The sequence below is a fragment of the Osmia lignaria genome, chromosome 3 (genome assembly GCF_051020975.1).
Source record: "Osmia lignaria lignaria isolate PbOS001 chromosome 3, iyOsmLign1, whole genome shotgun sequence".
Lineage (NCBI taxonomy): Eukaryota > Metazoa > Arthropoda > Insecta > Hymenoptera > Megachilidae > Osmia > Osmia lignaria.
The window spans coordinates 5,992,494-6,014,402 of NC_135034.1; the positions used below are offsets into that span (position 1 = coordinate 5,992,494).

General features: G+C 44.9%; 2 protein-coding genes across 4 annotated transcripts; one reads left to right on the forward strand and one right to left on the reverse strand.

The window, feature by feature from the left end:
- Window positions 1–346: 346 nt before the first annotated feature.
- Window positions 347–1,539, reverse strand: LOC117605279 (uncharacterized). 2 transcript variants are annotated; one of them, XM_034326407.2, is made up of 2 exons: window positions 1,405–1,539; window positions 347–1,188 (listed from the first exon to the last, which is right to left on the reverse strand). In XM_034326407.2, exons 1-2 carry the CDS (start codon window positions 1,427–1,429, stop codon window positions 347–349), a joined length of 867 nt encoding a protein of 288 aa, XP_034182298.1. In that variant the 5' UTR covers window positions 1,430–1,539. The 2 variants fall into 2 exon arrangements, with proteins under 2 accessions (XP_034182298.1, XP_034182297.2); XM_034326406.2 differs by having other exon boundaries at window positions 347–1,191; window positions 1,405–1,511.
- Window positions 1,540–1,722: 183 nt separating this feature from the next.
- bif (protein phosphatase 1-binding protein bifocal) lies at window positions 1,723–21,870 on the forward strand. Of its 2 annotated transcripts, none has more exons than XM_034326393.2 (4): window positions 1,723–6,721; window positions 13,241–13,414; window positions 18,810–18,987; window positions 19,349–21,870. In XM_034326393.2, exons 1-4 carry the CDS (start codon window positions 3,776–3,778, stop codon window positions 19,573–19,575), a joined length of 3,525 nt encoding a protein of 1,174 aa, XP_034182284.2. In that variant the 5' UTR covers window positions 1,723–3,775; the 3' UTR covers window positions 19,576–21,870. The 2 variants fall into 2 exon arrangements, with proteins under 2 accessions (XP_034182284.2, XP_034182285.2); XM_034326394.2 differs by lacking the exon at window positions 19,349–21,870 and adding an exon at window positions 19,114–19,336.
- Window positions 21,871–21,909: the final 39 nt, after the last annotated feature.

Genomic DNA, 21,909 nt, shown 5'->3' on the forward strand with positions numbered 1-21,909 from the left:
AATATTCCTCTTATCCCGATGAAGCCATTTATGATTATTGAAAATGATTAATAAATTCATCTTGAACATTCCAAGATTCGAAGGATTCAAAAAATACAGCCGCGGAGTTCAAAGCTGGAAGATGCTGCCATCTGCTGGTTACCTGCAGTGACTACTTGTTAGAATATTTTGGGTATGTATCTTTTAGAAATTAAATTATGTATTTATATAAATATTTGTATTATTATGTTACACCTTAGAAAACGTTTCATATAAGAATGAGAACATTATTCGCATTTACAGAAAATCTACAATCACTGATACATATACATTTTGTTGGAGTTGGAAGAACAGGACAACAATGCTACTACATATTCAAATGTAAGTGTTGAGCAGCAGCGATAATTTTACATTTTTGTATCTCCAACTTTTGTTCCTTTAATTTTAAGAGTCTCTTCTGAACGTCCAGTTCGTTTTGTCGTATCGCCATTAATTCTTTATGCCTTCTCTCTTTGTTCTTCTCCGCGATCGAGAAGTTTTTCGTCATTTCGTTAAAAAATTTCTCGAAGATAGTTGTCAAAGCTCCTTTCGAATCCAACTCGTCGCGTTTGCAGTTTGTCGACGAGTTTGACGTTAACGCCGCTAGAGGGTCCTCCTGCTGCTGATTGTCGCTGGCGCTACTTTGCTCCGTATTCGTAGGTTTCGGTAAAATAAAAGTGTATTTCGCAGATCCGGCCGATGGTGGAAAATCGTTTTCCTCCAGGTACATGTGCCGTTTCTTTTCATGAAAAATTTCATCCAAGGCTCTTTTATGCTCCCAGTGGCCATAGTGCCTCATTCTACCCGGCTTCTTCAGTCGTTCTCGAAATACCAGATTCTTGTACTTACGTTCGAGAACTCGCCACTTGTTCTCGCATTTCTGAGGGCTGAAGTAAAATCCATAATTTTGCATTTCGAGAGAAATCATCTCGAACATTTCGCGCAGACTTCGTATCTGGGTCGATTGTCCTACCATCGATCTGTACTTCTTGTATTGACTAATGAGGCACGTGGTTGCCTTGCTGGTCCACAGATTCAGTGCGCCAACATCTGCACTGGAGGGTATCGCGTTGTTACCTTCAAAACCGGGAAATCCGTTCTCGTGTTCTTCTTCGACGTAGCATTGCAACGTTGGTTCCACTTTGATTTCCGTTTGCGCATCGTCCTTCTCTCCTTATCAAAAATTAAGTGTATTAGGAATTGAAAGATAGAAAGATGTTCGATTTTCCCGCGCAAAACTATCCCAGACAGGAAGCAGATGGAAGCGTACTACTCGGGACTGTGCAACTTTCGAAGAAGCAGATGTTCGGAACAGGATGGAATTCATAATGAACAGAACGCAACAGCACGACGTATGGGACTACGTTTAAGAACAGTTTTTCTTACCTTTCTGCTCTGTAACATCGGCCATATTTGCGTACTCGGGTAACGTAAGCTCCGTTCCAATCTCTGAGAGAAGTCCGGCACGAGTGCCAATCTCGGTCGCGGCACGGTCTTGTAGGGGACCGAAAAACCAATGAAAACTAGTTCCAAACCGGTTTCATACTGGAACTGGTTTGGTACGCGTCGAGTACTGGCAGCCATCTTGCTTTCTTGTACTTAACGAACTTATAAAAGATGCGTTAGCACATGGCATCCATTATCTCGTACGTGTTTCGAACACATTCGGGCACGAGTAAAGGAACAGTTTATAGAGACAGCTGTTAGGAATACCAATTAAAAGTAACTACTTATCGAAAGAGAATAGGTAACACTCTTTTATATTTCTATTACAATTGGACGAATAGCGTGATAATTCGCGAAGCGACGATTACGCGAATATCGAGGATAAAGAACCGTTGTATAACTGAAGAACGTTGTAAAAGCTGTAAAAAAGTTAAACAATTTATAAGTAAGTAGATATTTTACGGGGAAAAAGAGTCGTTAAAGCGACATTCCAGATTTATCGATCGCACGTGATAGATCATGCTAAACAGTTGCATAAGTTGCGTGCGTTCCGTTTAATGATTTGTAGGCGTTTCTATCGTTTAACGAAGCTTAAAAGCATCATTGTAGTGTCTGGAGCGAATCCGTAACAGGTTTCGCGTTATAGTTTTGAGTGAAATCGATCGATCGATTGGAAGAGAACAATCGAATAGGCGTAGTTATCCGGAAGGATGTTTGAATTTTTTCGGTCGGGTGTCGAAGATAGCAGGAATGTTTGCACGCTTCGATAGCAGCGCTAACACCGGAAGTAAACTATTTCGTGAACCAACCAAGCCTGTATATACATAATCCCGCGGGTATGAAACGGCCAGTGTACGGTGTAACGAGATAATAACACCCACACATGAGTTTCGCGTAAAACGCCCGATGGACAAACATTCCGAGAGGGTCTGACGCGTCACGGAACTGGAGGAAACGAGCCGAGTGCTCGGGATTCCACGTTTTGGGTCGTCGTTCGTTCCGATTCTCAGATACGTCCTGTTTTTCTCGTACTCGTTATTATAGAGCACCGGATGCGCTTCCCCCTCGTTTTAAACCTGCTCCGCACATGTTACAATTTCTCATTGACTTCGTTGAACGATAAAAGGTAGGACTGGTGGTCTCGAACAAAATATCGTCGCCTTTGTTTATAATCCTTTAATAAGATTCGACGAGTCATCTAAGAACGTCGAAGGAGGAATGCAAAGAGGGTAAAAGCAAGGTCGGTAAAGTGGAAACTGGAAAGCCGGTTTAATATTTCCCGGCGTACGAAGTGGAGGCTGAAATCGCGACTCACGTCCCTGTAAGGTCGAACGTAAACACGATTTCGATATTAGTCCATGGTATGTCCCTATTGAATAGGAGCGGCGTCTTTCGAGATCATGACGTCAGGGTGGCGTGGAGCGAGCAGTCGCAAAGGCAAACCGGGGCTAGTAAAGAAGGGTGAAAGAGAAAGAAAGACACGGTTCGGCTGTGTCGCGTGGAACGAGAGAGGGGACCGGTGCATAGTTGGGAGAGAGAGGCGATATCTCGGCAGGAGCAGGAGTGGTGTGGAAGCGAACGAACGAGGAGGGCCACACGCTCGCCTTTCGTCGGCGTTTCGTGTGGGTGCGGGAGTGCGTGCGCGAGTGCGTGCTCACAAGTCAGGTACTTTCGATTTCCAGCGATTGGCGAGCCTTCGCCGGGTACGAGGCTGCACCAGGAAGCGGACGCGACAGTTACCATGGAGTGAAATAGTACGGGCACGATAAACCCAACCCGTCCAGTCGCTGGTCAGTCCCGTCGGTATCTGTGCGCGTGTGCGAATGCGGTGCGTTAACCAACAAACAGGTGCCTTTTCGACTATTATCCCGATTATATGGTTACAACTCGATTCAAGTTGTACTGATTCTGATTACTCGCATACGATTCTCTGATGACAAGTAATCATTGGCCAGAGGGTTTCGTAGCACGAGTAACGCAAAAGATGTTGTACTGAACGTTCATGTATCTACAAAAAGACATACGAAAGGTGTTTTCTGTCAACCTTTCGCGCGTGCAACCCTGTTATACGCGTATGCGTCGGCGACATCGATTTTTCAGCGAACCTTCGCAGCTGGTGCTCGCGTTGTCGTCGACGGGAAGGTTGGTACAGGAGGCACAAGAACCGGGCGTCGTCGCGTTTGAAAGGAAAGGAATAGAATTTTGACAGCGGCAGAATCGGCGGCGGAACAGGGCGAGGGGCGGGGTGGGGGGGAAGCTGGTCGTGTAGAGACGGGCGCGCGTTTGCGAACGCGCCCATCGCGCGTCCAACATGGCTACCGCCAGCAACGCGACGACAAGCGCCGGCGAAACGAGCGGCAACAACGTGCCACAGTGGAAAAGAGACTTGATCCAGCGTCGCAGGCAACAGAACAAGGTTCTCGCGAACAACGGAGCGAGCGTGAAGCTATGTTCAGCGGTGATAGGTGGCACGCCGGCGACTACAACGACGAACAGTACGACGGATGCGGTCGATCCGTCCGGTGGTCAGGAGCAGTGCTTAACCGGCAACGTTTCGTCGAGAACGCGAACGGCCAGCACCGGTGAGGAGAGTTCGGACACGGTGAACAGTTCGAGCGGTAACGGTGGTAGTGGTGGAAGCGCCATAGCTGGTGTCGTTGTATCTTCTTGCCCGTTTTTCTCGAGAGGACCGGCGTGTGGCGCCATCGTCAGTGGCGGCACGATCGTGGCTACCGAGGTCGCCGGCTCGACAGTCGCGTGCAACATGCGTCTCGAGGCGGATCTCTCGTTCTGCTCGGACTCGGAGGATGTTGCGAACGGTACGTTGAGCAAGCCGACGGACACGGAACGGAAATCGGAACACGGGGACGGATCGGAGAACGAAGACGGGAAGAGTAGCAGCGATCCGTTGGCTGGCTGCGAGGAGCATCGTGTAACAACCGGTGGTGGTGGCGGCGGCGGCGGTGGTGCGCTGCGTGGTACGAACAAAGTGGAAAGGGACGTTCTGATGGAGGTATCGAAAAGCAAGACGGGTAAAATCGAAACGGAAATGGCGAGGAACAGAGGGTCGTCGAGCGACGACGGTGAAAGCGATAGCTCGGAGGAGTTGCAATACGGACCGGGTATCGTGAACAAGTTGAAAAGTAAGTATCTTAACCTCACTCTGAGAGAGATGAACAAGAGCCGCGTGTCGGTTCAACGTTTCCGACGCGCGGCTAGCCTCGAGGATCTGCTCGATTGCGAGGAGGAGTCGAGCGAGAAGAGCGCTAGGAAATACGCGAAGAGGGCGACGACCGGTGCCGCGACGAAAACTGACAGGTATAGAAACGCTTCGCGCGGGAACGAATCGATGAAACGAGCGAGAAGCGTGGAGACATTGTTGAGGTACAATGGCGCGGACGAGGTGGCCGGTACTCGTGGCCTAACCGGTCGCGTGGCCGCGAACGGTCTGAAGCAGGAGCCGGTCAACGACCACATTATCCTGATAGATCGGACCACGGTTAAGATAGAGAGCCGACTGGGCGAGTTGGACAGGCCGAAAGCCGTGAATAAACCGAAGAGAATCAAACCGTTGCTGGCGGAGACCGAGAGGCCGCCGCCGGATCTAGTCAAGACCACCATGAGAATCTTCGAGGGGTCCGCGAAGAAGTTGAAACCGAAGGGCGAGGTAGCAGCGAAGGTAGCCACGTTCAAGACCATCAACGACACGTTCAAAGCGCAGAGCACGCAGAAGAAGATGGTGACCAAACCACCGGTTCAACCGAAACCTTTCGTGAACGGGAATTCGCGAACGGCCGGTTCCCCGAAGAAGATCGTGCTGCCGCAGAAACCGACAGCCGAATTGATCGAGACGCAGGAGGAGTTCCACTTCGACGGGGTGATCACGGACCCCATAGTGCAGTCGGTGTCGTCGGTGGTCAGCAAGTTCCAGCAGATCGAAAAATCGCATTCTCCCTCGCCCTCGCCCGAGCCATCCTTCAAGTTCAAGTTCTCCCCGGCGCCGAGTCCCGAGCCTCAATTAAGTAAATTCAAGTCCTCGTTAGAGATCAGCGTGAAATCCCCGCCGGTAACGCCCGTTCTTTCCCCCAGAATTCCCTCGCCCAGGCTGCACAGCCCTTCGTCACCGATGAAGGAGAACGCGACCAGGCACAGTCCACCGTCCCCGATGAAGGAGCTGCCCAGGCAGAACTCCAGTCCCGTCCACAAGCCACCGCCGAGTCCCAGCAGGGAGCTGCTCAGACAAATGTCCCTGCCCTCTTCGGAACCGAGCAAATTCCCACGAACCGACGAGACCACGGTAAATAACACCGCGGAACATCCGAGACAACAGCGGTCGCCGGAAAGGATACAGAGTCCTGCGGAACGAGAGAAGCTCGACGAGCCAAAGTTCCCGGTCGATCCGACGGTGGTAGCCAACGACGATGAGCTCGCGGAGGAGGAGGTCGACGCACCGAAAACCATTTCGAAAGCAGCGTTGGAGAACATCGCGAGAACCGGGGTCACGATGCAGTTCAGCTTCAACGACAAGCCCGCCTCGAACAAGTCCTACCTGCCGGGTTTCAAGCAGAACGGTCAGAAGGCGACGGACGAACAGCCGGATGCTAGAAACGAGACCAAGCCGTCGGAGTCGAGGGGCAAGTCGTTTTTGTCCGATTCTAGTGGGAACGAGACGGGAAACGATACAGGGAACGTAGCCGTAACGGAACAAGAGACGGTGGTATCGAGGCTGCAGGAGAGGCTAGAAACGGACAAACGCGATAGGAAGATCGAGGACAGTAAAGAAGATACCGACGCGAAGGTTAACGTTGATAACAAACCGATCGGGGCTATCTGTAGCCTAGGCTTGATCAAGTCCTCGACCATCACCTCCTACCCCCAAGGGAACGATTCGAAAACGATAAGATGCCAAAAGAGCAACGAATCGCCCCCTCAAAAACAAATAGGGATAATAAGACCACTCGTGTCGACCAAGACGCAGCATCCTCAACAGAATTTGAGCAACCGGGAGCTGGAAAAGAATCTAATCAATCGGGTGAAGAGCATAGAACAACCTACCAAGGTTGTGGTTAGCTTGAAGAGCGCGGATGAGATTCAACCTGCGAAAAAGACCGGTTCAGGTGGCGCCGGTCTATGGGAGACGAAGCCCTGGAATCAACAGAACAACACCATGGTGTTCAATTTCAGTAACCGGAAGGACGTGCCCGATTATATCGAGAACGATGGACTAATCATTAAAAGGAAACGGGAGAAGCCGAAGGTGAGTCACCGATACCTTTTAATCTTCGATTTCTTATCGGAGCAATATCTTTCCAATTTTTTTCAACACCTAAGTTTCCAGTTATCGTTGGAGCGAAACGAAGGTTGAAATTAGCCTGATAGCGTTAATTTAAAAACAATAATTTTCTCGTTAGAATCAGCGTGAAAGAGAGTGGAAGTTAAAAGCTCGCAACAGTTCGTGATTTGGATGCAAAAAGAAGTTTGCGATTGATACGGTTCAATAGTGGCCTGGTACGAGTTACTTTCTTTTCCTACGTGTACATAATTCAAGCATTTCACTTTCCTTTAATACATCGCGTTAACAAAAGCCTTCTTCTTCCTCTCGTCCGAGCCATTGGTCGAGGCGCGTGCTTGCTCGCGCCACGATGTTAGCGGAATTTCAAGTAACGTCTGAGCATTCGAAGCACGCGGTCACATTTAAACCATTCGTGTACTCACGACGATTGTTTGCTTTTCCATTTCGCGCTCCAGTGGAATGTTGCGTTTTGATTAATCGTAAATCGTGTCCTACGTTGCAAGCGAAAAAGCGGAGAATTAAGATCGGTAAATCGAATATGGCGATGATTCTGACTTTCTCGCATTAGATAACCCGGAAGCTCCGTGGGTCCGTTTGAATACGGATAGCCCCGGATAATTTGCCAACGAGCTCTTTCTCCTTCGACCTGCCTCAATTTCTCGCTGCACGATCTTCCTAGATGATCGTTCCTGCTCGATCTAATGCCCGTAACGGGGTATCCGCGAATCGGTCGAAAGACGACCGTTTAACGAACCGGAAACTGGAACGTGCTTCGAAACCTGCGCATCTTGCCAAACCATACGAAACCTTTCTTACGTTTTCTCTCTGATCTGTTCTTCAAGGAATTAGTCGCTCTATAGCGTTAAAGAGGAAAGTTTAGGCATAAGAGAAGCCCCGTTTCGTCCGAGGAACAATTGGATCATTTCTAAGGACGAAACTGACGACGAAATCAGCCGCTTAACGCCTACGCGTTTTCTAAGCGGATCTTTTCTTCTTTTCCCTTACATTGCTAGTGTATACGGTTACCTACAAGTGTACGTTTACGTTTAACGGTCAGCCTCGGGGAAAGATGAAATTTCGCGCGACATGCGTAATTCGATTGACGACATGTCGCGCGTATCCGATTGCTTGTCCCGTAAGGTGTAAGGCGTAAGGTAACCTCGCCTCGTCTACTATTCCCTCCGCCAAGTTGCCGGTGTTGCAACCTTCTTGTTGGTAATCGAGCGATGATTAAAAGCTCCTTTCATCGAACGACAACAGTTAGAGTGGTAACTTGGAAGCTGCGATTTTCAGGCTTCCGTAGTTCCGGGATTGACTAAAATAGTTGAAGGAAATAGATAGAAAGTTATGGGAGAAACTTTGATGACTAAGAATGCTCAGAGATTACATAGTCGAAGCGATTGTATCGCGCGGAACACTCGGTCGCGTTAATTAACCTTCGACGACTCGGTAATAATTACGCAATCCGGTGCGTTTTAACCCGGCGAATGTGTACGACGCGTTAATTACCGTTGGGTAGCTAATTGAACGCGATAATTGGTCTTATTAATTGACGAAAATACTTGCGCGCGGATACCGAGGTGCTTGTAACCATCTGGTAACCTCCCTTCACCGCGTGGCATGCTCATTGAATTAGGTCTAAATAGATACTTACCACGCATCGACTGAGTATCGGAATAAGGATAAAAGTAATAAAAGAGAAGGAAAAATGAAATAGCATTGCTGAGATTAAGCTGGTGGAATTCCTATCGTTAGCCGAGTGCAACGATGCTCGTTTCGTAATATGCAGTTGGAAAGAAATTAATCGTGGAGCGAGAAGCGTTACCGAGCTGACGTTACGTCGACGAAAGGTACACGTGTTTCTCTCGGAAACATTTCCAATTTTTGTGTCGAAGGGAGCTCGGTAACGGTAAAAATCTTTCACAATCCTTCGAAAGTTTGTCCGCGGTGAAAGCAGAAATTACGAGGCGTTTTTAATTGTTACGGAAATGAAAAATTTGTTCGTTACTCGGTTAATGCAAGCAAGCGTTGTTTATTGTGGTTACAAATGTTGCTTGATATCTGTGATTCGCTTGTTGCAGACTACAGTAGACATTCGTTGCCTCCGTAGAAGGACGTTAAAACCGGAAGCAAGGAACGCAACCGATGGTTATGCGTTATTACATAAGCATTAAACGCGTTTCTTCGCTTTCTGCATTATTACTGTTATCGAGAATTCCCCTTGCAGTGAATGGCCTGATGTAACATCACGGGTACAATGGCAAGAAAGGAAAACGAGACTCTTTTAGAACGTTCACTGTACAATGTACACGTGTATTTGCATTATCGTCGAAGGAAAATAAAAATCGGTTTTATTTGTACATACAATGACGCGTAGTTTAGACAGCTAGATGAATCAGCCGATCGTTTTATCGATTGGTAACTAATAAGAATAGACTGAAAACCGAGCCTCGGTTTGTAAATGATCGATGAGTCATCCCGTTCTCTATCAGTTTATCCAATTATTTTTTCGCTCGTGTTCGATAAGACACTCGCTCGAAGAACATTGTAGATCGCAAGGTGATCGGGTTGGAGAACGGTGTAAGATGCATGCATAGTTTGGCGGATCGTTCAAAGAAGCACTGTTCGTTGCTTTCGTCAGCTGGTTTACCGTATTGCATGCACGGTAATCGAGTTTATACGGCTGGAGAATGTATCCTTGACCTTCTTTCTTTCGATACTTATTACCGTAGTCTGCCATTCGCGTCGCGCGTCTTACTTTTCGCGTGTCGAGTTCCAGAAGAAATCCTATTCCTTGAGAATCCACCGAATAAAATTCTTCCAGGATATATGCGGAGTCGATAAAAATCGATTGCCTGTCGAACAGAGATGTTGAATTCGTCGGTTGATAAACGCTTGTAAACACCTGGACACCTTATCTTCTCGTCTGGGTCGATAATTTTCTATCTTCTGGACGGTGGATATTACGCCGAACGATTCGAGGCGTTTCAATCGAATCGCATGCACGGTTATCTTTATCTGGACACGATGGAGATGTTCCTTTCCACGATGGAGGGAATCGAATTCACAGTTTCTCTCGATTGACCTCGCGATCTCGGCAGGTCGCGTCGCGGTTTATTCGAGGAATTGCAAGGTAGAAGTTGGATAGCTTAGAAATGGCAGTCGCCCGGGTACCGTGACTGCGGTGACATTCCGTAAGACGCTATGGGAATTCTCGTATATGGCTCTCCTAGAGCGACGCAATGCAACGCACACCATGATAAAAGCTGTCGTGGCCCGTTATCGTACCTTCTATGGAGCACTCCGCTCCGACGATCGTGTCGCAACTAAGTCGACCGCTACACTTTTTGGTATGTAGGCCAAACGCGACAATAGCTTCTTCTAATCTCGCGCCGATTATTTCCTATTCTAGAATCCGAATTTTCGAATGAAATACGTTTGAATCCATACAGGAAGAAGTCGCGTGAGTTGGCAAAGCCGCATCCGCGAGTTTTAACCGCGATCAAGATCGAAACGAACGATTCAGCGTTAATGAACTTTTGTCGGTTGTTCGAGGCACGACTCGAGTCGGCCGACCGGTGCATTCCTTAACCCCATTACCGTTTACGTTTTTATCAGCGCGACGCGGCAGTAAATAAGCCGCGATGGAGTCGCGTACCAAGTTCAGGCATTCCGCAGGATCGAAGAAATTTATCGGCTGTCCGATGACTTGGACGAATTCAAAGCGGAGGATCGAGTCGATTTACCGAGCGTTCATTCCTACGGCACTTTTGTGGGCTCGCATAATTGCTCGTTTGGTAAATAAAGCCGAAGGCAAGGTCTAGCGAGCGCCTCTTCGCAATTTTTCATTCCCCTCGTGAACGCGAGTGTGGACGGGTTAAACGAACGGTCGGCGAGAAGTTGGCAAGCTTCTGCGAGCCTCTGTTCTTTCCGAGTCCGTTCTTCTGCAACTCTAAAGGATTTTTTCAAAGTGTCCGACCTCGTTTGACCTTGACCAGTTCGGCAGCAACGAGAAAACTCGATTTCGAAGACGAACAGCTGGTCGTAGGTCGAATTTGCATTTGCATGCAGAGCTCGTCAGTTACTTCGCATCCTCTTTCTCTACTTACGCAACGTAAATCCAGTTTTGGATAAGAACGCGTTTCACTCGAACTTTTCAATTCACCGTTCGAATAGTTTCAACACTTTTTATCGTTCTATTAATTCAGTGAGATAAGCGCGTTGCACTGGCGCGTGGCAACGAGACTGATAACACGTTTGTTAAAGTAATTAGAGATAAACTAAATTACCGGTAATTAATTATCATCGCGTTAAGTTGTACATATGCTTAGAATAGTGGAAAAAGGATATTCTGTTATATTTTTTGAATTAAACTGCATCTTGATGATACACCGTGAATCTAATTTAGGAAAAGGAGACTATGGAAACGTCGGGTTCTGGCTCGTATCACACGAAACGTGTGAGCAAGAACTGATTCATACGATTTAGTGGCAATGCTGACTAAACGCGGTGGCGTTAACGACGCGTCGCGTCGCGGCGGCAAATAAATTTGTCAGGGGTTCGCGAATAGACGGCGAACAAGCAGGGGCGTGGTTTCTTGCATAATTTCGTTGTTCGCGTCCCACGAGTCGAACTGATAGTCCGAAGAGAAAAGGGTAGAACAAAGAGGAGAAAGTTCCTTTACAAGTCTACTATCGCGGACGTTCGAGGTTACAGCTACAAAGGGAATTTCGTTGAAAGGGGATGAAAAGAGATGACTTTTGGTCAGTCGTGAAATTCCGGTTTCATTTATAATCCGTCCAATGAGACGAGCCAGGGAATATTTACAAATACACGTGCTCGACGCTGGAGCACAGATTCTTCCAGTTCTTCAAATTATTCGGTCGACGTTTGTCGAACACGTGAATTTGTATACATTTACCGATTCGTCTCGTTAGACGTACTTACTGTAATCAACGACGTTAAATCACGAAGGTTCGCGACACGTGCAGCCAGCCACACGTGTCATCTCTTATCACGACATACACCTGTCGATAAAAATGATAGAACATTGTAGTTTTCCAAGTTTTCAATGTCGTTCTCCACGGTCTCTCGCAGATAAATTCGCGTGCGATCATTAGGGGATCGTCGCGTTGCGTCTCGTCGTAGACTCCTCGAAGGTTCAAGGTCTACGAGCGATACCCTAGTGGTGCTCGGAATAATGGAAAGAAAAGTCCTGGGAATTTCTCATGAAGTCAAGCACCTCGCCCTTAGGTTCATTGCCGTTCTTATCCTTTAGCCGTTTCCTTCGAATCGAAACGATGCGCGGCGTTTGCAAGAAAACGGTTTCCCAATATTTCTTTTTATAAACGTAACTCGTTCCTTATCTGACGATTGATAACGCAGAAGCGAATTATCTTTACAACGTTCTCGATCATCGATATTTTTGATTCGCATCCATGGATCCCGGTGGAAAAATATTGAAAAGCAGAGAATCATTGTGAAAGAACGCTTCTTAGCGTCTTCCGGTGATTCGATAATCCGATGATCGATAACAACGTACGACCAGCGATCGATATCTTCTCGTTCCAGTGCATCCCTGGCACGTTATATTCAAATCCAGATATATTGCGTTACGCGGCCCCGATCTCTGCTCGTCCGTAATGCGGCTTCGCGTTATGATCCGTGACCGCATTTTTTTCTTCGATCACCGTTCAACCCGAATTCTCAGTGGTCGCCGAAGGAAATCATTGTCGCGCATGATTTTTGAAACGCTTTCTCGAAAACCTCGGCTCGACGCCGGAAGTGGACTGGAAATCGAGCGATCGTCCGACTTTGAGATATTCATTTTGCTCGAGACACGGATAGAGAAAGATACACAGGTTGGTCAGGAAATTATTCGAATTCCAAGGACATCGCAGCGCGTGTCAACGAGATGCGTACGCGTAGCTTTTCATTCGACGCGCTTTCCAAATCGACAGACAGGATGTTCATTCACGAAATAATTGAAAGGCGACGGATGTCGATGAATACTCTGAGGGGGACACGCGTCCTTTGGCCTGCTTATTATTTTTTATTCAGAAGGAAACGTCTCGAGAAAGTAACACGCCGCTTATCTCGAATCGTTCTTGAACCTTTAGATTCTTCGTTCGATAAGTCGTCGATAATCTTCGTATCTTTTTATGATTATCGATATCCATGTGTGAACTGTACTTTCTAAACTGTACTCGAATTTTTATTTGAAAACATCGACGCGTTGTGTTTATTTATTTATTTGTTAATAAACGGGATCAACCATTTTGATAGAAAATTTAAGAAAAATAATTTTCAAACAAAAACCTTCGTGCCTATAAGATAATACTTGCTGCAAGCGGTATACAGAAATCTGGTATAACAGCAATAAATTAGGCAGAACATAGTTATTCAGAAAGATAAGCAAATTATTCCGCTGGACTCGTTCCTATCTTGGAAGTTTAATTTCTTAATTGTTTCTGTTTCACACAGGTTGGCGATGGCGGCATCATAGTGTTGGACGCCACATTGGACGCGTCGACGACCGACGACGCTGAATGGGAGCTTACAGGTGGCCCACCCTCGCCTTGCGACGTGTCGTTCTTTAACGACAACGTGCTCATCAATGGACGCAGCAACTTGTCGAGGACACCACGAAATCACAAAGTAAGCGAGAACTAAACGCATACCGTGCAACGAATCTGACCAAAAGTAGTAATGCCGAAGAGAAAATCTCTATAAAATCCTTCGCCTCTCGTTGCTCCAAAACAGGCAGGTAATCGTTGCTGGTCGTGAGAACTCGAGAATAAGTTTCCCTCGCATTTCCCTCTCGAACCAGCGGGGAAAACGAATCGTGCGTTATGCAACGCATAATAAAGCAGCGAACTCGTGAAATCCATGAGATCTTGGGGAAACGTTATCAGCTCGAATCACTGACGTTAATAAGCGTCGGTTTTATCGAAAACATCCCGTTGATTTTTTACTCCTTTGACAAACGAGCTTTTCGATAGTCGGCTCTAAGCCAACGCTATCTAATCTAATCAGTTGCAGTCCCATCGCGACGCGCTGCACCGGCGGGAGCTCGTTTAAGTTGAAAAGCAAGCAACGTAATACACGGTGTACAACAAGTAATTGTAAGAGCCCTTGGCACAACGTGGGAATACGCTTTCCCCCGTGGAAAGAGATTGTTAAATATTCAAGGGCGAACAACCGTGCCTCCTTTCAGGCATTTTCCCTCTTCCTTCGCCTCGACTCCGGAATTTTCGTTGGACTTTTTATCCTTTCGTGAAAAAGAACGTTTTACGACGACGTTACCCTTGTGACATTCAATTTTCGCCGCGGTTTTCCTTCCTCCATAAAAGGAAATCTTGTTCGAATCAGGAAGAAACTGTACAGAAATTAGTAACGTCACAACGCAAGTTGCACGATCCACCTAACTACCATTTGTCACCGCGATAAGTTATCTGTGTGTACATTCGTTTGTCGGCTATGTAGTCGAGCAAATCATCTTTGATTCTATACAATTAACGCTAAACGCTCCGTCTTTATACCGTCATTGCTAGTGTCAACACGTAAAGATACAGTGGCTTTCGGAATATAGATATAGAAGTCTTTTATGACACGCCGTATATACATAATCGTTCTAAATAATTAATGTGCTATAACAATGCGCAGACAGCTCATTAATTTTCATGGTTCAACTTTTCTCGCGAGCGAGGCGGTATTAGAAAAGCGATTGTTCTCGGAACTGTATCAAAGATCTACGGTTGTTTAATTAATTTTACTTAATTGATGAAACAGATCCGAAAACGTATCGAGGAATGATTTTCTCACGAGTTTAGGAGCGGTACTGGCGTAACGAAGAACTGGTAAATCTGAGTGGTTTGCAACGTCGATTTGTAAAGTAAAAGTAGTGGATGCACGAACCGGGAACGATTTTCGAGCAGCTCGTCAAAGGAGTTAATCTAGCGTGGCTCATGGGAACGCGGTAAAACGTACCATTCCGTTCCGCACGCTTCTCCCTAAACGGACGATATTCAAGGAACCATTTTCACCGGGTTCCAGATGCGTTTCAACATTTCAGCTATTATCTTTCGAATACTCGTAACGATAAGATTGATAAATATTCTTGTTAAATCGGTAGTGGCCGTGATCGAGGTGTTTCATGACCAATCGAACGTAATCGTTGCAAACATAGATATCGAATAATTCGAACCGCAAGCTAACCTCGTTGTTTCTTTTCATTCCGGTCTTCAATTAGCCCGCCTTGTAAGATCTCTTTTAATAACGTTACGTAAGAAGCGATATGAAAAAAATGGAAACCGGTAAAAGGAGGGAATTTGCATATTCGAAAGTTCCTCGGGACGGTAGCGTTTCGTAGAGAAAACGCGGTTCGGAATATTTCCATGTTTAAAGCCGGCTGGCACAAGTTGGGGGCTCGCTTCGTCACGCTCATTGTCCATCGATCGATCTTCCAAGGAGGAAAAATCGATATCTCTTGAATCGATTGTTCCGTCGATGAGCCGCCGTCGTATTGTCTTCGGATTTATTCGATTGTCCGGTCAAGCGTATCGTTTCGATACGAGTGCCGGACAGGGACAGTGTCTATTACGAGACACGGAATTCGAATTATCCTCGAATAATTCTTGAGTAGAAAACGCGGTCGTTGTTCCGTGCTATCGACGAGTCGTTCTACCACTCTCGACGCTTGATTTAACACTTTCTGTAGAATTTCAGTCTTTTTCTCTAGTCATCGAATAATTATACCTATTTAAGGGTTTAGGAGACACGAATTCACGGAACGCGATAAAATCGATCATTCGAATTGTATTCGAAACGATAACGGTTCTCGATAAAGAGGGAAAGGAGGTGGGGAGGATTGTATAAACAGAAATTTCGAATTCGCGGCCTATTTGCAACCAAGGACAGCAGGTGAGAATCGCTGACGATTGTCAACAAATTCAAGTTTCCATCGATTCAGCGAATAATAGCGTTCGATTACGAATACCCCTCACAATTTACACGGTTGTATTTAAAAAAATATATAATCGTTCCTGTTTCGCGCGTGCCAGTTATGCAATAAGCATCGTGAAGCTTCGTTATCGTTCGATAACTTCCTAGAATTCCGCGTAATTATTCGCTATTATTTCATTGATTCGAAAAAACGTTTACTGGTTCCACGTATGCACCTCGGTTGATTAATTCGCAACAATTTTACGACGATGACTTTGATAAGCGACCCCTTATCATCTGAATAATATTTTTTATTCGGCAATGTTTTTGTAAGATTTAAGAAACGTTTCTCGTGGATATTAAGAAAATCGTGTAGAAACGAACGATCAACTGATATAACAGAAAAAAATGTTGGTAATTTCCAAAGATACGAAGGATATACTGAATACTGTATATTAACGATATTATTATTGGGAAACGCAGGGTCCGGCGGAGAAACCTGATGGTTTTTAAATTAGCAGAAAAACGGTGCTGCTAAAATGACGAGGCGTAAGAAAGAAACCTCGAACGTATTAAGCGTAATTGAGCAACTAACCGTTGAGCAATTTTTACTTGCTTTTCCAGCTTAGGATGCAGACGCGTTTTGCAACGTATCATCTCGAACTGGCAATTTTTCACCGTTAGAATTCCTTCGGGTTTCATAAAATTAAAATATAGCATTGAAAAGCGACCGATAGGTTCGTTGTTTCTTGCGGATATACCGTTCTACCGTTCGAAAACATATGGTTTCGCGACACGAACATCAATTTTACGAGATACCTTCACGACTTTGCATTCGGTCCAAGCTGCTAACTTAACGACGATATTTGTGTTGCAGATTCCTTGTTAAAAATAACAGCTGTCTCGCACAATGCAGAGGTTTTTGCCATAGTTTTGCGCAACGCTGGTGGCCGTTGTCTCTCGCAACAATTGCAAGACCGTTCCTTTCCCGAGAAAATTGGCCGTCTCGGTAATTCCCGGTGTTGATTGTGATACGGTTGCACCGTTTCGGCACGGTCGGCATAGCGAAAAATACACCAAAGTCAATTCTGACTTCTCCAAGCAGCAAGAAAGATATTTTTTCTGCCTCGCTTAAGCCTGATAAATTTATTTGAATTTCTAATCTCGTTTCGTTACGGAAAACTCTGCGTTGTAATTACGTTTGCGTACCGTTAATAATACTGCACTATACCATACTATAAGGAGAATCCGCAGAAATTTCAAAAAACCTTCACCTCAAATGTTCAGAATTAAAAAGAAAAAAGAAAGAAAAATGAAAGCAGAAGCGAGACTTTCAATTTCGAGGAACAGGATATGCAAATAGGATGTAGCGAATATAAGCAGTCTCGATCGATGAATCGAGGAACGAGGAAGCGATCGCATCGAGATGACCTATCCCTATGATCTTACGGCACATCCGTGACCGAGTAATTAAAGGAAATTTTTCATAGATCGCGAGGCTGTTCGTCTCTTTGAAATACCGTTACCCCTACACGATGCGACAAATTGCCCTCGACCAGGAGTGTTGACGTTATTCCTTCATTTGCATACGCGTCGAACGACCTTACTCGATGACGATGCAGCTGAAGCACCTTTCCACGAGAAGACGATACTAAACTTCTAGTGTGTTTACGAACGGTGTTGAAGAACGATTCTACACGGGTACAAAGCTCGCGTCATTGTGAAATTCCCTCGGTGGATGTCGTTGAAAAATTTCTGTTAAATTTTCGCCAACGGAGTTTCGGAAGGAAACGCGCGACGTGACCGCATTCTTCAAAACGCGTCGCGTCACGAGCCGGCGCATGTAGGACGCAAAATATAACGCGTAATACTGTACATAAAAGCCTGTTTTAGTTTCCTCTTTCTATTGTCCGCAACGATAAACTGTTTCCTTCCTCGCGATCGATAAGGAACGCATTGTTTCGCGCGCTTCTGCTCGAAAGCCAACGACGTAGTTCGTTAAGTATCCTAACAAGAAATTCTACCGATCCGATAGTCAAAATAGTCGAATTCGAAAAGAAACGGAGCCAAAGGCTGCGGCAAAAAAGCGCCGAACGTTTCGTCGATCGTCATTGGTAAAGAAGCAAAGCAGAACGAAACGACGTCGTTATTCGGATTCTCTCCAAATTGATCGCCGGATAATCGATGAAATTGATGACCGCATAAACAGGCGCCTCTAAAAAGAGCAGCAATTAACGTCAAAACAAGCAATAGGCTAAGAAAAAAAATGGTACTTTTTACGAGCGCGTTCAGAAGCCCCGAGCATTTACCTCTCTTTCAGCAAAGTTTTGCTCGTAAAGCTTGATCGATGAGCACGCGCGAACTCGAGGCGGAAACCCGCTGGCTCCGCGTTCCGAGGTTGATTTTATGGTTGAGAAAGCAGGCGCGCGACACAAAAGGTTTACTCTCTTTTGAGGGTAGTTCGGTTCGCCAGTTTCTTCATGAAAATCAATATACCGTCGACCAATCGGCGTAGGCCTCGATGCTTTCCATGCATCCGGCTTCGGGGGACGATTTGACACTCGTTGGCGCGCTTTAAACACGATTTTCCTCGCGAGGTGAACTTTCCATTTTGATATTTGCCTTTGACCAACGCTTCGTTTATTCGCTGTGCCATTTCCGCTTGTATTATCAAAATCTAAACTCCGTCTTTAGTCTTCCTAAATTAAGATACATAGTTTCATGTCTTCGTTGGTACAAGTTACGGGTCGTAGATGGAAAATATTGTCCGAGCAAACGGAGACTCGTCGAGCGGTTCTCTAGACTCTGGAAGAATTGCTTTCTCTTTTGATCGTGCTCGTCGAGAAGGAGCGAACGAGGAGGCGATGTCCTCGCTCATAGTCGAAAAAGCACCGAGTGTGACGGGTTACTGTTATTCCAAGCTGCATGCCGTTGCTGTTGTTTGCTCTTCCCGTGTCTTATCCGTAGCCGACTACTCGTTATTGCGCGATACACGCCAGAAAAGACGAACCGCGTGCCTTTTTCCGTCTTGCGGAACCGTTTTCCTTCTTCGTGCTCGTCTCTTGCAAATACCATTAAAAAAGACTAATTGTATTACTAATTGTTTCAGCATCGAATACAGTTCGACGACACAGCGACCCGTACCTTCGAATATCCGAGCGAGGCATCGATGCTGGAGGGTGAGAGCAGCGTTGATGGCGACACTTCCGGTTCCGACGAGCAATCACCACCGATCACCAATAAAACGTCCTCGAGCAATTCGACCACCAGCTTGCCGACCCTTCTCGGTAATATTAATCGTTCAATTCCATTTACCATCGTACCGCGTATCGTTTATTTTTCCTCTGTCAGACTAGTCGTTTTCATCTTCTTCATTGAAATAAATGTGCCCCAATGTTTTCGGTCTTTTGCAGAGGCGACGATGACTCATCACCTTGTATCCTCTATGAACAGCTACAATCAGCTGCAGTACTTTATTAATGTCGATCCTCTGAAAGAATCCCTAGTATAGATTAATTATGCTGATCTTAGAAACGCTTGATTGAAAGATATTAGTTTGTTCAACAGCATTTTGCCTCTGTCAGAAAGATTACCTTTGATCCTCGTAGAGCCCGTAGCGTGCTGAAAGCTAGTGCTTGTTCCCTGCAGGTGGTGGTGGTGGCCTAGCCAGTTACACTCCCAGCAAAGTGGATCTGACATCGGAAGGATTCGAGTTGGGTGTGACGAGCAGAGCGGTCTCCTCGACTCCTCTATCGACCCAGACCTCTACTCCGACGACCGATCAAGCAGAAAACGAGACCGATGTCGACTACCTGAAACCGGCTCAGGATGCTGGCGCCTGGGGCTCCGAAACGACCGGCGATCTTCTCTATTGATGAAATTCAGATCGGAAGAAATCGAAAGAAAACGAGGAAAGGAAGCGTAAAAACATAAAAATGCGAAGAGCTGATAGAAGCTCGAAAGCTCAAAGGTTCTCCCCCGAGGAGAGCTAGGAATTCCAAGTTCCGACTACTCAAAAGACTAATTACAAAGTATTTTTCTTTCAGTTTTTATTTTGCGTAAACGCGAAAAAGATGTTAGATAAACCTTCGGAAGGAAGCGATGAAAAGAACAGAAGTTTCTTCGAGCGATGATCGCTGTCGTCTATGAATAAGCAACTGCAAAATGTTTTTCTCTCAGAAATGCATCACGCGGCGCGTTCACGATCGTTTTTATATTTGTAGTTCATTCTCGTGCGAGATTATTTCTACTACGATAAAAATCAAAAAAAAGAAAAAAAGAAAGCGAGAGAGAATATCGTTCGTGAACGCGTCGGGAAATAAGCAAGAAAATACGTCTCCTTAGGTAGTTAAGCGAAGAGATGAAACACAGTATCATTCCAAGTATATGCATTTACTTTGTATTAACTATAACTAAAAAACAGAGAAAGAAGCGAAGAGATTTTCCTAATAACAAGTAACTGAAACTGCCAACAGTAGCCACCAGTGCTTTTCTTCCTTTTTTGATAGCACTTTGAAACGGAGAGCTCGTTGATTGATGAATAAGGAAAAGAAAAAAATAGCATATCACCTTTTTGGCACATTTTATAACAAACGGAGAGAAGTCGACGATGGAACTGAAGATTTTTGTAAACCTTTTTGAGATTACTTTATCAGCTATTATAAGCCGTTAAACGTTCGAGCTGCCAGTCAAAGACCAGGAAACTTTAATGCAAAATTTTTTAAGGTAAAAAAAAAAGAGAAAAGGAAAATAGAATGAGAACATTCGAATCTAGAATTATACAAGTTTTTTGCCAAAGTAGAGTGTAAGTCTACTTGATACACTTTAATGTACGTGTACAATAAGCCAAGAACCGTCAGTTCAAGAAGCGATAAAAAAAGAATTGTACATTCAGAAAAATTCATTATTTATACAAATATGCTCAAGAGTCATTCACATATTGATATAGATACGATACGATTTTCTTTCGTGTAGCTTCTTCCTTTCTTATATTTGAACGAGGACCAAAAAGAAAAGAAAAGAAGCACCTTACAGGTATCAATTATTTCGATTACTATAAATGGTAAATGAAATTCGTTAACGAGCTGAATTTTAATTTTAAGAGAATTGAATTTTGTACATACTAAATTATTTTTCGGTCTCGAAGTTCCCCGGAGTTTGTGTTCGTTCGAAATATTAGAAATTCAATTTTACTTCGAGACCGATCTTTGCGTACTTTTCTTGTGTTCCCTTTTTTTTCGTTGTCGCCTTGAAAATTCGAAATGTTTTTACGTTGAATCGTGTAGGTGTTGAAAGAAAGTATGATTGTGGCAGTGTGGTTAGCCTTTGATTAAGATTTATAATCGCGTGAACGCGGACTGACTCAAGGATAAAACGTGCGATACAATGATGATGATAATAGTAATTAACGAAAATGCATTTATACGCTGAACCGACCATTGTGTTCCAACTCCTATGATGATCGTACATATAATACATTTAGATGCTATTGTTCTTCTTTCCATTTAGTTACACGTTCGATCGATACTTGATGGGTCTGTGTCACAGCGTTGCATTTTACACTGTGATATTTTTCGTTTTTTGTTACTTTTCCTCCTGTATCGTATAAATCGCTGCTTCCCAATTGGAACAGTACCGTGTCGACGGAAGCTCAGTTTGTCGTATCAACAAGATTACGTGAAGTAAACGAGATTACGAGAATGGAACATTCCAAAAATTCTGATTAATTACGCGTGTTTAATTTTGTTATCCAGACAAGAGGTCGATCGTTCAAGCGTCGATGTAATCTCGGTCTGCTCCGGTCGAAGGGAACTCCGTATTATTTCTGTAAATTATCGCTGTACAGTATGAAAAAGGCATCGTCATTCAAGTTAAAGAAGGATAAAGAGGAAATAGTATTATTATAAGATTATTCTTATTACTCTTAATTCTTATGATTATTATTATTCTCATTAATTCTTATTATTGTTATTATTATCTAAAGCTTGAATCTACATTACCTTACTGAGTATACTTACCAATTAGAAGTATCGTGTGATGTATCGTCTGTGTGTTATATAAAAGTATTCAAGTAATAAAAGTGAAACAATTACGCCTGAACGATTGTCGTTAAGTTCATCTTCTCGCGCGTCTTTGTCAGGCTCCCAATTATGAAGTAGGAATGTACTATCAAAACTATTCTTATTTATTTAAATAAATATATACACTTT

Coding starts and splice junctions, on each gene's coding strand:
- LOC117605279 (XM_034326406.2), bottom strand. CDS start 1,429: ATGGCCGATGTTACAGAGCAGAAAG. Junction 1,192..1,404: donor CGATGTTACAGAGCAGAAAG/GTAAGAAAAACT, acceptor ATTTTTGATAAG/GAGAGAAGGACGATGCGCAA.
- bif (XM_034326393.2), top strand. CDS start 3,776: ATGGCTACCGCCAGCAACGCGACGACAAGCGCCGGCGAAACGAGCGGC. Junction 13,415..18,809: donor GGACACCACGAAATCACAAA/GTAAGCGAGAAC, acceptor TAATTGTTTCAG/CATCGAATACAGTTCGACGA. Junction 18,988..19,348: donor CAGCTTGCCGACCCTTCTCG/GTAATATTAATC, acceptor TGTTCCCTGCAG/GTGGTGGTGGTGGCCTAGCC.